This window comes from Pseudonaja textilis, chromosome 14 (genome assembly GCF_049901715.1).
Source record: "Pseudonaja textilis isolate UNSWEBS1 chromosome 14, rPseTex1.2, whole genome shotgun sequence".
Classification (NCBI taxonomy): domain Eukaryota; kingdom Metazoa; phylum Chordata; class Lepidosauria; order Squamata; family Elapidae; genus Pseudonaja; species Pseudonaja textilis.
The window spans coordinates 264,960-278,683 of NC_142003.1; the positions used below are offsets into that span (position 1 = coordinate 264,960).

Here is a 13,724-nt window from a genome sequence, read left to right on the forward strand (position 1 = left end):
AACAGGAGGAAGGAGGTTTTCATGTTAGGGTTACACCCAGCAAGACGGAATCAGCTGGAGAAAGGAGCTTCCTCCTGAGAAGGCAGCTGGTGAACAAAAGCTGCTGCAGCTTCAGGATGCCAGCCTGGAATCATGGGCACCTGTGGGCAGTGAACGAGCCCCGAGGATGCTTGCAAGTGGCCCACCAGCTTCAAAGCAGCAAGCCGGGATGGAACAGAAAGGCTCCTGCCAAGGACAGACCCCGAGGATCCCCTATTGGGTGGAAGCCCTCGCCAGGCAATAGTACACAGGTGGTCTGAGTCCCCATCCCAGCAGGAGGGCAGCCCCTGAGCAGAAGCAGCCAGCCGGTGGGGAGCAGCCTGCAGCCCGACTCTGACGCTTCCTTCCATCCCAGGGGCTGCAGGCAGAGAGGCCGCCTGAGTCTTTCCAGCGCCTGCAGCTACTCCTACAGAGCAATAAGAGATGGGCATGGCTGAGCAATGTTGGGCCAGCTGCTTGAGGTCACCTGCTGTGGGTAGCGGGACAAAGTTCATCCCTCCCAAGTGAAAGACCCTCCCCAGACAGAGCTTTGGTGCTAGCCAGCCCTTAGTGGCTCCCCACCCTGGAATAAAGGAGGCAGGGAGGGAGAGAGGGGAGAGTCGGGTCTCTCTGGCCTTAGCTGGAGAAGCCAACCGGTGGGGAGCAGCCTGCCCCCCAAGTCTGACGCTTCCTTTCCTCCGGGGCTCTGAGGGGGCTGCCCTCCCAGCCTTGCTCTTACCCACTCCTCTTCATCCACTCCCTCAAAGGAGTCCTGCGGGAGGGGGTCATCTCGGTTCCCCAGCTTGGCCACCATGGCACTGAGCAGCTGCAGAGAAGGGGTGTTAGAGGGGGCTTCTTCACCCCAAGGCAGAGGGACTGCCCCTTCCCCCAGTGTAAGGAGATCCAAGGGAGGGAAGGCTCACCTCCTCTTTCTTCTGCTCATCAGATTTTTCTTTCAGGTAGATGGAGGAAGGCAGGTATTTCCGGCTGGGGGCTTCCTTGGGCACTTGGCTCACTGCGTGGGGGGAGGCAGCAGGAGCCCCTTGTTCTCTTGTCCCCTGAACTCCTTCAGCCCTCCCTGCTCAGCCCCCCTCCCCCGTTACCTGGGGTCATGTCCTGGGGTTGCAGGCTGATGGTTTGGTGCTGCTTGTTAGCGCCCTTCAGCCAGGCTGTGGCTGGCAGGGCAGGTTCCCACCACACCTGCGTGGCCGGGAAAAGGTCGTCCTGGAAGAATTCTTTCTATGGGAAGGAAATGCCCCACGGCTGATGAGAGGCTGGAGCACCTCAGGGGCAACGCTGAGCCTCTCAGGCAGGCTCTGAGCTGGGGTGGGGGGCGAGGTATTAGATTGGGGGCCTCCAACGAAGGTCCCCCCCCTGAAGAAAGCTGCCGGGCAGCTGCAAGAGAGGTCTGGCTGTAGGTAAGTAAAGGGCCCTGGAGTCAGCAAGCACCACGGAAGGTCACTTTCCCCAGGCGAGCAAATGAGTGGACCTCTAAGGAATACGGGGCACAGGGAGGCAGTCTGAGTTTCTGAACGACCGATTCATGCAACGGAAGCTGGCCAATTGCAAGTGTTGCTTGGCAGTGTGGACCGAAGGTCTGAGCAATGCACACAGACACCCCTCCCCCGACTGCAGACCCATACACGCACGCAAGCGCACACACACACACGGCTCTACAGGCCAAGCCTTGGGGTTCTACCTTGACCCTGGGGACTCGGAAGGCCACCGGCTCAATGGAGGTCTGCCGGAGGCGCAGTGCCCGGGCAATCTCGACTTCCCGCACATCACACGCCGTCTTGGCCAGGAAGTGAAAACCCTGGAGCAGTCAAGGAGAGAGACTGACCAGTTGTCTTGCAAGGAACAACTCCCCAACCAGCACCCCAGAGATCTTGCAAAGGCTTCTCTGCTGTTGGGATGCTCTGGCCCTGGATGGCCACAAGAGGGCAGGCCACCTAATGCTGGTCAAAGAATCCCCCAGCAAAGGAAGGGGCCTCCAGGGGGCCAGGTAGGTCAACAGCCACTGAGGGAAGGGTGGCCGCAAAGTTCTTCCCCTCTGGGATGCCGTCCCAGCCTCTGGCAGGGACCACCGCTCCCGGGCTGCCAGTGTTGGGGGGCAGGGGGCAGGCAGGAGGGCTGCTGCTCCATTCTTTGCCCTCTGCAGCGTTTTCAAAAGTCTCACACAAAGTTTTGGCCCCCACAGTGTCAAAAGAAGCCAAGTCCAGTAAAGACTCCACCCTGAAAGGATTTCTCAGCATCCCAACCTTGTTTCCCCGCAGGTCCCAGGAGGTGCCTCACCTTGTGGGGGTCGCAGGAGAGGAAGCTGTTGCACTCCAGGAAGAAAGGGGCCTCCGGGACCACCTCATAGACAAAGACCCTCGTGTCACCCTAAGCCCCCAGGAGAGAGAAGAGGTAGAATATGCACAGCCTTGACTGGGGGCTCCGGTCCAAGCCTTACACAAAGGCTAAACTGGCGCCATGGGAACCGTCCAGGAGAAATGCGGGGGGCAGAATCCCTATGAGTGGGAAACTGGGCTCCACACACCAGATGCCCAGCCTGGCTAGAGGCAAAAGAAGAGCCATTTTTGTGTCTCCCCCACCCCCCACTAAAGATCCTGCAGGGCGGGGGCCAGATGGCCGGCATTGCTCCCGTGGACATGCCCCAAAGCCCTTGCCCTCTGAGCGGCAGGGTCTCCCTTCCCTCTGGGCTCACCTTGCCCGTGAAGAAGGCCACGCTGGTGTCCACGTCATAGAAAGGGATGAGGGTGGAGGGAGAGACGTCCAGGCCGAGGGTGGCTAGAGGTCCAGCAGCCAGGGCCTCAGCCTGGTGCAAGGAGAGCTGGCGTTCGCTGCGGCTGAAAGAGGAAGGGGGAGAAAGAGATGAGACAGGCTGTGCTCTTGCCAGCAATTGGGAGACTGCTGGGGGGGGGGAGGGGGGGGCTCACCTGTCAAAGCCAGAGACCAGCAGGTATTTGCCACCACAGACCCAGGTGACACGGGCACCTCGACCCCCCTTAGGCCCTGGACCATCCTGTGAGGAGGCAAGGGGGCAGATGCTTCAGAAAGAGAATGGGCTACAGCTGCCCACGTGGGCTGTCCGGGATCCGTGCGGGCGCTGCCCTCCAGAAGAGCCTGGCCGGACCCTGACCTGCAAGGGCTGCCCAGCCTGCCGAGGCTCGTAAACTCGCACTTTGCCATCCTTGCTGACGGTTGCCAGGCAGCATCCATCGGGGCTCCAGGCCAGACTGAAGATCTGAAAGCAACAACAGGATGCGGGGTCGGCCAGCCCTCCGCGCCAGGTGGACTGCGTGCCCCGCCATCGGGGGGTGCTGCCTCTGCCGGGGCCCAGGGCTGCCAGGCCGACTTGGTTGCTAGCTATTCGGCAGAACGCTTCTGGAGGTCACAAAGAACTTGGAGATGCCGCTGTGCTCCCCACCTGGTCCGTGTGGCCGTGCAGTCCCAGCTCCTGCCTCCCTGTGCGCACATCCCAGATCCGGACACTCTTGTCATAGGAGGAGGAGGCCAAGACATCGGCGGCCAGAGGGTGGAACTTGATGGAGTAGATCTTCTCTGTATGGCCTGGCACGAGAAGCAGAGAGGCTGCATTCAGAGCAGCGCTATCCTGCCTTGGCCAGACCCAAGGAGAATGGCGTGGAGGGATGCGGGTGCTGACCTCTCAAGACCACTTCTGGCTCCAGCAGCTGCTTCTGCAGCCCGGTTGGCTCGACCTGCCACAGCCGAATCTTGGTGTCTTCTCCAGCTGCACCAGAGAGGGAAGAAAGGACCCTTGTGATGGGGTGTGGCCCTGTGGCAGGGCTCAGCCGGCCCAAAGGCTGGGATGCCCAGACAACCCCCCTGGAAAAAGACCCCCCCGGTCCCTACCGATGGCTAGGCGTTGCTCATCAAAGGGATCCCAGCACAGATCCGAGATGGGGGCCCCATTCTGGATGGTGGGCATGGGGGTGTCAGGGAGTCGCCCTGGCTGGGAGAGCTTGGGAGACAGGGAAGGAAGCCATGTGCATGGTGCCCTACGCCACTCCTCCTCGTCTTTTGCCAAGGCAGAGGGAGCCCCCCCGCCCCCCCCCGGCAGTCTGTAGCCGGCCATGACGCTGAGGGCGGGGCTGGTGTTTCACCTCCAAAATGGCCACCTGTCCACCTGTGGCAAGCAGTGGGACGGCGATGCGATGCCGGTTGGCGCAAAAGCCATCACACTCTCCTGGTGTGGTGAGGCTCAAGCCTCGCAGGTTGGTGATGTGGGTGCTGCGAGGCAAGACGGTGCCCTCGATGTGCCGGAAGGCAGAACTCGGGCCTGGAGACGAAGGCAAGGGGTGAGCGGGGCTGCCCCATGGATCTTCCTTGTGCCCCACAGCATCCACACCTCAACAAAGCACCCTTTAAGGCAGCCCGGGCATTCTTGCCGGTGTCCCCCACCCGCAGACCCTTACCCAGAATATTCTGCAGGGACCGCTGGCTTGGGCTGGAGGAAAAGCCACTGGTGGCAGAGAGAGATGGGGCAGCGCTGGAGGGAGATGCCAGGGAGCTGCCAGGAGAGGACAGGCTGCTGCCCACCTGGCAAAAAGCAATGCCAGGTGTCAGCCAGTTGCAAGAGTCCAGTACACCGAGGGGAGGAATGGGGACAGGCCCAGATCATCCCTGCTCAAAGGAAGCTGGGACCAGGGCACCCCGGAAAGTGGGCAAAGCTACCAGGCGCCCTGTCAGCCACGGCCACTCACACTGTTGTCCAGATCCTTGGCCTGATCCCCTGCCTCCACGTGGGCAGAGAGTGGGTGCTGGCTGTCTTGGTCAAGGTGAGGCAGGCAGGCAGAGAGGAAGCCTGGGCTGGGCCTGTAGGCAGGATCAAGACTCACCATCTCCACCTGGAGCCAGGAGAGGAAAGGTTGAACCCCTGCCAGAGGAGCCAAGGCCCAGGAGGGTGCCGCTATGGGGCAGGGCCATCGAAGGCATAGGTCAATGCTGGCCAGGGCTGACCACGCCAGGCCCGGAGCAGCCTCTCCCTGGTGAAGGCCTGTGGGCCGCAGAGGCCATGAGTCCTGTGGGGCAGGCCTGCTGCTTCTACGGTGGTGGGGGTCTTTGAAGATCTTGGGGGCCACCAACTGGGGAGAGCTCAGCCCTCCTCCTCACCTGCGTGTTGTCCCCTGCCCACCAGGCCTGAGCGGATGCTGCCGGGATGTTTCCAGGACAGTCAGGAAATAAGTCTTTGTGGAACTCATGCGTGGACTGCCAAGAAAAGCCAGGGCTGAATGAGACCCGCTGGAGCCAGAGGCCCCACCTACTCCCATGCGGCCAGCTTGGCTGGTTTACCTTCCTGGGCACCAGGTAGCTGATGGGCACAACGGCCGAGTCACTCAGCTGCAAGACCCTCATCACTTCGCAGGCTGTGACATCCAGGGCCAGTCTGGGCAGCTGGGCCACCCCTTGAGTCCGGGTCTCCAGAAAGCACCGGTGAACTGAGCAGAGAGCTGAGTGAGTGGAGAGAGGCGCCCAACTCCTGGGCAGGGACCCTGGGCAAGCAAGCTGTGGGGAGGGGGACTCACCTTCTGCCATGGCCGGCTGCGCAGGCTGCACCTCATAGCAGAGAAGCACCTTCTCTCCCTGGAAGGGAATGGCTGCCTGAGCGGCTGCTGCAACACCCCCACCCCCCCCAACCCATTCCCACAGAGAGACCGGCGGCACTCACCTTCCCTGCCAGGACAAGAAGGCCGGTGCTGGGGTCAAAGAGCGGGATCAGAGGCCTGCGAGAGAAGAAGCCCCTTGGAGACACGACAAGAGCCCCCTTCCTGCCAAGGGCACCTGCTGCTCCCTCTCCAGAGCCCGGATCATCCAGCACCCCCCTCCCCGGCCAGGGTGCCTGTTCTGCTCTTGGGATGTGCCCCAGGCCTCTTCCCAGCCTCCCCCTGGCCGCCCTTGTCTTTCTCGGCCCTGCATGCGCCTGGGCAAAGGGCTGAGTCACTCCTCGCTGGGACCCCTTCACAGCCCATCCTTGCAGCCGCCTACATCTCCCATTAAGCAACTGGGAGTGAGACTCCCAGGACTGGGAGGGGGGCTGGAAGAAAAGTGCCCCTTCTGTGCCCCTGCATTGGCAGCCAGTCAACCCTGCACCCCCACCCCACTCGCTTCCTCCACACTGCCGGTTTCTGGGTCAAGCTCTGGGAAGGCAAGACCCACCACACCAGCCCTGCTGGCCCCAGTCCTTCCCCCGGGGTGGGCAGTGAGAGGGCTGGGCCTGGAGGAAGGCCTGGGGGGAACCTGCTTGCGGGGCCCAGGGGGAGGGAGGCAGGTGGCCATGGCAGAGCCCAGCCTAGGGACCGGCCCGGCGGGCCCCGGCTTCTCGGCAGGGACCCCCGTCCACGGGCGGCCGCAGCAGTCTTGGCAGCAGCGGCTGTGGGCAGGGAAAGGCCGCTTTGGGGCTCCTCTCCCCCGGGGCGGTTGCAGCCACCTGAGGAGGGGCCAAATGGCAAGGGCAGCAGCCCAGCCCCTCCCGCTCCCCAAACAGGCCCAGCAGGTCTTTCAAGCCGCCTCCTTGCGGCGACGGGAGGATCTCGCCGAGCGGCTCGTCTGACGGGCTGCCAGGGAGGCTGGCGCGACGGGACGACTGCAGGAGACGGGCCTGTCCTGACCCACCGAGGCTCTCCTGCCCGGCCAAGCTGAGGGGAGTCGGGGCCACAAATCCCTTCCTCCCGGAGGTGGGTCTGCAGGCGGCCCCAGCTGCTCCCCGCCTGCCGGGCCAAGGCTGGAAGGAGCGGAGGGGCTGAGGCACCCGGAGAGGCAGGCCCGCCGCGGGCAACGGGGCCAGCCGGGGACCTTCCGCCCAGCAGGGAAAGCGCTGCCGGCGACCCCCGCCCCCCGCCGCCCCCCCGCCCCCGGCAGCGACCGGCCAGCAGGAGGGGCGGAAGGCTCCGCCTCCCGGGCCCCCCAGCCAATCGGCGCCCGCCGCCCCTCCGCGGCTCCGCGCGCTGAAACCCGAGTCAGCAGAGCCGCGGCCAGCCTGGCCTGGAGGGAGGCAGGCAGGGAGCCGCCAGGCGCCACCGCTTCCCGGAGCCGCCGATGGAGCGGCCGCCGCAGCAGCCCCGACGCGCCGCGCGCTAGCAGCACCCCGGCCCTGCCTCGCCTCGGGGAGCCCGGTCGGTAAGTGCCCGGAGCCCCCGCCGCCCGGAAAGCGCCTCGGTTCGCGGAGGGAGGGGATCGGAGCGGCTCCGTAGGAAACGGCAGGGCGAGGAAGGGCGCTCCAGGTGCCCGGACGCTTCGCCTGTCGCCCCCGCAAGCGGCGGTGAGAGCCCGCTTCCCTTTCGGGAGAGGAACCGTCGACTTGTCTGCATCTGGCTTAGCCCTGGGCAACTCTGAGCATGTGCAAAGTACCCTTCCAGGCGCCAGATGCCAGCCAGCTTCTCTGGCCCACTGGGGGTGGGTGGGTGGGTGGGTGGGTGGGTTGGCAAAGTGCATGCCGTGTGGGAGTCTCCCCCGCCCTGCTCTCGGTGCCACCCCAAAGTGGCCCTCCCCACTTAGTGAACGTCCACACAAAGGCCCCAAGCCAGAGGTGGGCAGCCTTCCCCGTTTCTTGCCAAGGCAGACCGGTGGGATCTTGGCTCTCTCTTCCCCCCCCCCCACACCCTCAGCAAGAGGAAGTGGAGCTGCTGGGTGGCCCCCTCCCCCTCGACCCAGGTGGCCGTGCTTTCACCCCGTCTCTGTTGAATTGCCCCCCAGGCCTCTGCTCAGGAACTTGGCTGGGCATCTGGCTGGGAAGGGGGCCTGAGACTGAGGCTGCCAGCCGGGGCCGTCCCTCTCCTCCTGTTCCTCGGGGCTGGGGAGGCACCTGGACCACTGCCAGACACCACCACCACCCTCTCCCCCCTCAAGGAATTGCCAAGAGACACTGTGGCAATTGTGGGGAGGGGGCATTGGAGAGCTGCTGGACCTCCAGTGCTGCTGCTCAGGTAGAGCCAGCGGCTTGTGGGCCCAGGGCCAAGTGAGGATGGGTGGAGGGAGGGGATTCCCAGCAGCAGCAGCAGCTTCAGCTTAGCAAAGACCTCCTTGCTGTTGGAGTGGACCCAACCCAACGGAGCCTATCCCTTGAGCCCCTCCTGGGGAGGAAAGCTGCCCCTTCCTAGGAAGAGAGCCCTAGGCCAGCCGGAGGGAAGACCAGTTTCCTGTTTCCGGTGAGGGTGGGATGGGTGCCGGAGCGGCCGAGGTGCTCAGTTTACAAGCCAGAAATCTGCACTCTTGATCGGGTTTGGCCAGAAGCTGAACTGCATTTCTGGAGGAAACTGGTTCCAAGAGTGTACACAGTTGTGGGTTCAAGACGGGTGTGCAATGCTCTGATTTCTCATGACTAAGCAGTCCAATTGGCCCAGAGGACACCCAGCTGGGAACGCCCACATGCAGGGCTTAAGGACTGGCATGCCTCCTGGGGGAGCCTCTGGCCAACACGTAGGCTGGGTCCAGGGGCATCAGCGCGTCTCTCACTTGGCCAGATGTCTCAGCCCAGGACCCAACCAGAAAAACAGCCCCAGCCAGCCCTCTGCCACTCTGTTCACACAGTGGAATTCCCCTTCGGAGCCCGGGAGATGGTCTGGTGGGCAGGAGGCCTCCCACACACCACAGATGAGCCCCTGGTCGCTCCCTGATGGCTCGCCCCCTCCCCAACACCTGGGGGGAGCTGGAGAAGCCAGGGCAGGAATGCGGTGGCTGGGGAGGTGAGAGGCTGCAGAGTCCTCCAAGGGGAGAGGGAGGGAGTGGAGGGGAAGCTAGAAATTTGGCAGGGAAGGGGGCAGAGGGCTCCTACAGAGCAGCTAACACCTGCTTGGCCCCCAACCCACCAAGTGAGAGCGGAGGCAACATTTCCCCCAGCCCTGGGGAGCACACCCTAGGCAACCGTCTTGCAATACGGGGTACAGCCTGCATTTTCTTGCCATCTTGGGAGCGGCATGGGTGTCGGGGCTCCCCCCTCAGCCCACTTCCTGATATGGTTCCAGCCTTGGGCTGGTGGGCCGGTTGGACCATGCAACCTCGTGTGAAAGTGCCTTGGCCCCAGGCTTGCAGGATGCCCCAAGCTGGCCAAGGCGGTTCCCAGCCCCTCTGAACAGCGGCGTCTTCTGTGCTGCCCATCAGGAGACACTCCAGCCACACCGCGGGGGTGGGGGTGGGGGTGTCCCTCCCCCTCCACTTGCAAGGAGTGCCACCTGGTCCTGACCCCAAAGTCCAAGCCAAGCGAGGGCCGCTCCCTCCCCCACTGCCCCACAGCTGCTGCCCGACTCCTTGCAGCCTCCTCCTCCTGGCCGTGGAAATGTGGTTAGGCGGCTCCTCCCTGGCCTAATTAGGGGTTACGCCTGTGCCAGGCTAATGACAGCTTGCAGCCCTAAGGCCCAGGGCACCCTCTTCCCACAGGACCCCCAGAAGGCCCAGCTGCCCCTTCTGTGCAGGGCGAAGCTGGGGACTCATTTCCTGGCTGGGGTCCCCCATGGCTCTGAAGGGAGGAAAGGGTGCTTGGGGTGCCTAACCTGAGGAGCAGCCCAGGGGACTCCATGCCTCGCTTGGCTGGAGAAGGAAGCAGAGGCAGCATGCAGGAGCGGGGGGGAGGTGGGGGGCTTATCCAAGGGAGGGGCCGGGTCCCCTTGTTTCTGCCTGGCCATGGAGGAGCAGTTGAATCTTTGGGAAACCTGAGCCTCTCAGTTCTCAGTCCGTTCCCCCCCCCCCCACTGCTCCCCATTTGAAGGATCCTGGATTATGCAACACCCCCCTCCAGAGGATTTCAACCCAGCCTGAGCCCAAGCAGCCCCTGAATCTTGATTGGGGAGCAAACCTCCTGGACCCAGGAAGCGGCCAGGGCCTCTGACCCGCTGCACCCCTTAAGCATTCCCCCCACCCCAGTTTTCATGGAAAGACGGAATGATATGGGGAGGGAAGACTGGAAGTGGGGCTCCCTGCCCTACGGCTGCTTTGGAAGGCACAGTGACTCCAGGTGTTTGCAGTGTGCTCCTCCCTCCCAGCCAGTCTGCATGGGGCGTTGCCTGTGGCTCCCCCCACCCCCACCCCCCCCACCCCCCCAGGGCTGGCTCCAGGGAAGGCTGCTGTGGGTCAAGGAGCCTCTGATCCCTTGCCAGCTGCCCCAGACGGGCGCTTTTCTTAGCCTGAGCCTGCGGGGAGCCTTCCTGGCGGCATCTTGGGACCAGATGGCTTCCAGGCCAGGCAGGGCACTCCCAAGCCTTGCGGGGTGTGGAGGGAGCCTGCCGGGTGGCGAGACACGGCTCCTCACAGGCTGTCGGGGGCAAGAGGTTGCTTATCAGCGGCCCAAGCCTGGAGGTGGCAGGGGGGGCGGGGAGCTGCTCCGGTCCCCCTCTTTCGCAGGCCCCAAATGGGGAAGGTTGGCAAGATCCCACCCCCAGCCAGGCCAACAAATAAAGGGACGGGGCAGAGCCAGCCATAGGCCAAGGTCCTCCTGCAGCTTCCCTGCAGCCAGGGGCCCTCCTCCTGGCCAGACCCCTTCCAGTCTCGGTCCCCAAGCCTAAGGTGAACACAGTGGCGGACAGCTAGTTCCAGGGCAATGGAGAAAACCAGGGTTGCATTGACCGCACGTCAATGAATACTGTCCTCGGGGCCGGCCCCACTGCAAATGTTGGGAGGCTCACAGCCAGACGAGGGTTACCAGGTGAGGGGTAATGTAGGCTCGTGGGAGGGGGGGGCTCAATCGCTCAAAGTGCAGAGGGGGGAGGCCTCCCCCTCCTTCAGCTGCACATTCCAGAGCAGCCTTTCTAAGAGCCTCTCAGCCAAAGTTAATCATCTCCCTTATTAAAGGAGGCGACAGACCAGCTGCCTGTGGTTGCTGGCTGAGGGGATTGCAGGGGTGGGGGGCACACCTGAGCCGGCTGGCATCTACCTTGCCTCCTCCAAGCCGAGCTGCTCATCCTTGCCAAGAATGCCGCTCTGTGTGTGTGTGTGTGTGTGTGTGTGTGTGTGCGCTTTGCCCTTCCCAGCACTTGGGAAATCAACATCACATGCTGCCCCCCCTGCCCAGCCTTGGAGGGTCTGTAGAACAGGAGGCAAGTTTGGGTGCCCCCAAAGTGGCAGTGCATGCCAGCTGCTGGCGAATGGGGGTCAGCCCCCAAAGGAAAGTTGCCCAGCAGCCCCGCGTCCTCCCAATAAGCCAGGGTCTCTCCTGCAAATGGCCAGCCCTCTCCTCTGGCGCCCTCCCCGTTTGATCCCTGGAGATGACTGAATGCTGGCAGGACCAAAGGGCGGCTAGGCTCTTCCCTGGGAAGGAATCCAGCCTCCATTCCTGCCCTGTGCTGATCCCTGAGAAGGGGCCTAGACTGAACCGTGTGTGTGTCTGTCTGTCTGTCTGTCTGTCTGTGTAAAAGGATTGCCTCTCAGAAAAACTCCTGGGGTCAGGCAAATATCCAGGACTTGCACCAGGAGAAAAGCTTGGGCAGGGGTGGCCCATGGGGGCTTTGGAAATGACCTCCCCTCTCTCTTTTTCTGTCTGCAGAAGCTCCACCATGAGGCTCCCCCTGATCTGGGCACTGCTGCTTTTCCCAGCTGGTAGCCTTGTGCAGGGCTGCCCAGCCGACTGCCAGTGCAACCAGCCCCAGACCGTCTTCTGCATCGCCAGGAGCAGCCCTGCCATCCCGCAGGGGCTGCCACCAGATACAGCCCACCTGTACATGTTTGAGAGTGGCCTCCACACACTGAGCGAGGACAGCTTTGCAGGGCTGCCCGCTCTCCGGCTCTTGGACCTCTCCCAGAACCTCCTATCTAGCCTGCCACCCAACGTCTTCCAGCCGCTGCCGGGACTCCACAATCTCGACCTGTCTGCCAACCAGCTGCAGGAGGTCACCAACGAGAGCTTCCATGGGCTGCGCCTGCTGGAGCGGCTCTACCTGGATCGCAACCAGCTCCAGACCATCCACCCGGCTGCCTTCGACTCGCTGGAAAGCCTCCTGGAACTGAAGCTCCAGGACAACCAGCTGCACACGGTGCCCCCTCTCAACCTGCCCACCCTCCTGCTGCTGGACATCAGCCGGAACAAGATTGCAGCCCTCGAGACAGGCACCATCCACGCGCGGAGCCTGGAGTCCCTGAAGATGGCCGGGCTGGGCTTGCGCAGTGTGGATGAGGAGCTCCTGCAGAGCCTACGCAACCTGCACGAGCTGGATGTCTCGGACAACCTGCTGGCCAGGGTGCCCGGGGTCCTGAGCCAGCTGCCCGGGCTAACCAGGCTCAGCCTGGCAGGGAATGGCCTGATCTCGCAGCTGCGGGCAGAGGACTTCCAGCAGCTCCAGCAGCTGCAGGACCTGGACATCAGCAACCTCAACCTCAACGGGCTCCCCTGGGACTTCTTCGCCTCCTTCCCCAGGCTCAGGGCGGTCACTGCCGCCGAGAACCCCTTCAACTGCGTCTGCCCCATGAGCTGGGTTGTCAGCTGGGCCAGGCTCGGCAAAGCCTCACTCCGGAGGCCAGAAGAGACCCGCTGCCACTTCCCCCCCAAAAACGCAGGCCGCTTGCTCCAGCAGCTGGAGTACGCAGACTTTGGCTGCCCCACCACCAGCACCAGCACCAGCAGCACCCGACGAGCAACCAGCCCCAAACTCCCCAGCAGCAGCAGCAGCAGCAGCAGCAGCAGCAGCAGCAGCAGGCCCCTTCCTCCCGAGGCCCGCCCCACCACCAGGCATGGCGGCCTCATGACCACGGCCTCGCCTGCCCTGGAGGGCCAGCCAAGCCCCGAGGCCTGGCTCTGCCCACCGCATGCTTGCCTTAATGGGGGCCTGTGCCAGCCAGGCCCCAACCACCACCTGGAGTGCCTCTGCCCCCTGGGCTTCACCGGATTGTTTTGTGAGGGGGTCGGAGGGGCCACGACTGCTCCGCCAGAGCCTACCCAGGCCAAACAAATAGCCGTCAAGCACGTGGGGAGCACCTCCATCAAGGTGGGCCTGCAGAACTACATCCGCTCCAAGCCACAGCTCAAGGGGATCCGCCTGACCTACTGGAACCTCTCAGGCCCAGACAAGCGGCCTGTCACCCTCAGCCTGCCAGCCACCTTGCCCGAATACACGGTGCGGGCCCTGAAGCCCAACTCCTCGTACCACATCTGCATTGGGGCCCTGGGTGACAAGGCGCCCCAGGAGGACCTCTGCGTGGAGACCCACACACTGCACCCAACCCACCAGCAGCACGCGCCCGTCACCCAGAGCAAAGGCCCCGACCTGCCTCTGGTGGTGGCGCCTTCTGTGGCGGCTGTGCTGCTCCTGCTGGGGCTGGCGGTTGCCAGTTCCTGCTATGCGCGACAGCGCAGGCAGCAGAGGAAGGGCCAGGCTGCCCCCAGGATCCCTAGCCCCAGCCCCTTGGAGCTGGAGGGCGTAGCGATGAGCGGTGAGCAGAGTCTCAAGACTGCGGCGCCCCTCAGCCTGGAATATGAGGTGCCTCTCATGCAACCCCATTTCACAGGCACAACCCCCCCCTCGGGCCCTGGGCCCTTCCTACTTTTAGGGGCACTCAGGCAAAGCAGGATGTGGGTGGCTTCCTTGGTGACCGTCTGGGCAGTGCCCAGGGAGAGGCCACCTCCCACAGCAAGGGGACCCCATGTGCCAGCCCCCAAGTCCTCTGCCGAGGGCAGCCCCAGCCCTACAGAACTATGGGGGGAGCTGTAAAAACAACTCCATGAAGGAGCAGAGCCTCTTCCATTAATCGAGGAGGAGACC

At 63.6% G+C, this 13,724-nt stretch overlaps 2 protein-coding genes across 2 annotated transcripts in view; one reads left to right on the top strand and one right to left on the bottom strand.

The window, feature by feature from the left end:
• Positions 1-13,724, bottom strand: part of CORO7 (coronin 7) — a 26,076-nt gene continuing 12,352 nt past the window's right edge. The window contains exons 10-28 of the mRNA XM_026704475.2: positions 5,714-5,768; positions 5,571-5,628; positions 5,338-5,483; positions 5,158-5,253; positions 4,749-4,892; positions 4,461-4,584; positions 4,149-4,324; positions 3,898-4,006; positions 3,689-3,775; positions 3,452-3,594; positions 3,164-3,268; positions 2,961-3,046; positions 2,729-2,870; positions 2,314-2,403; positions 1,718-1,834; positions 1,122-1,257; positions 942-1,033; positions 758-844; positions 1-445 (exon numbers count right to left, since the gene is read on the bottom strand). Coding sequence (XP_026560260.2) covers positions 440-445; positions 758-844; positions 942-1,033; positions 1,122-1,257; positions 1,718-1,834; positions 2,314-2,403; positions 2,729-2,870; positions 2,961-3,046; positions 3,164-3,268; positions 3,452-3,594; positions 3,689-3,775; positions 3,898-4,006; positions 4,149-4,324; positions 4,461-4,584; positions 4,749-4,892; positions 5,158-5,253; positions 5,338-5,483; positions 5,571-5,628; positions 5,714-5,768 — 1,999 coding nt within the window. The 3' untranslated portion in view covers positions 1-439. The remainder of the gene's footprint in view (positions 446-757; positions 845-941; positions 1,034-1,121; positions 1,258-1,717; positions 1,835-2,313; positions 2,404-2,728; positions 2,871-2,960; positions 3,047-3,163; positions 3,269-3,451; positions 3,595-3,688; positions 3,776-3,897; positions 4,007-4,148; positions 4,325-4,460; positions 4,585-4,748; positions 4,893-5,157; positions 5,254-5,337; positions 5,484-5,570; positions 5,629-5,713; positions 5,769-13,724) is intronic.
• On the top strand, positions 6,588-13,645 carry VASN (vasorin). The gene is given in 3 exon segments (XM_026704479.2): positions 6,588-7,161; positions 11,516-13,478; positions 13,480-13,645. Coding segments are annotated over 2 exon segments (1,986 nt in total). The 5' UTR covers positions 6,588-7,161; positions 11,516-11,525; the 3' UTR covers positions 13,513-13,645.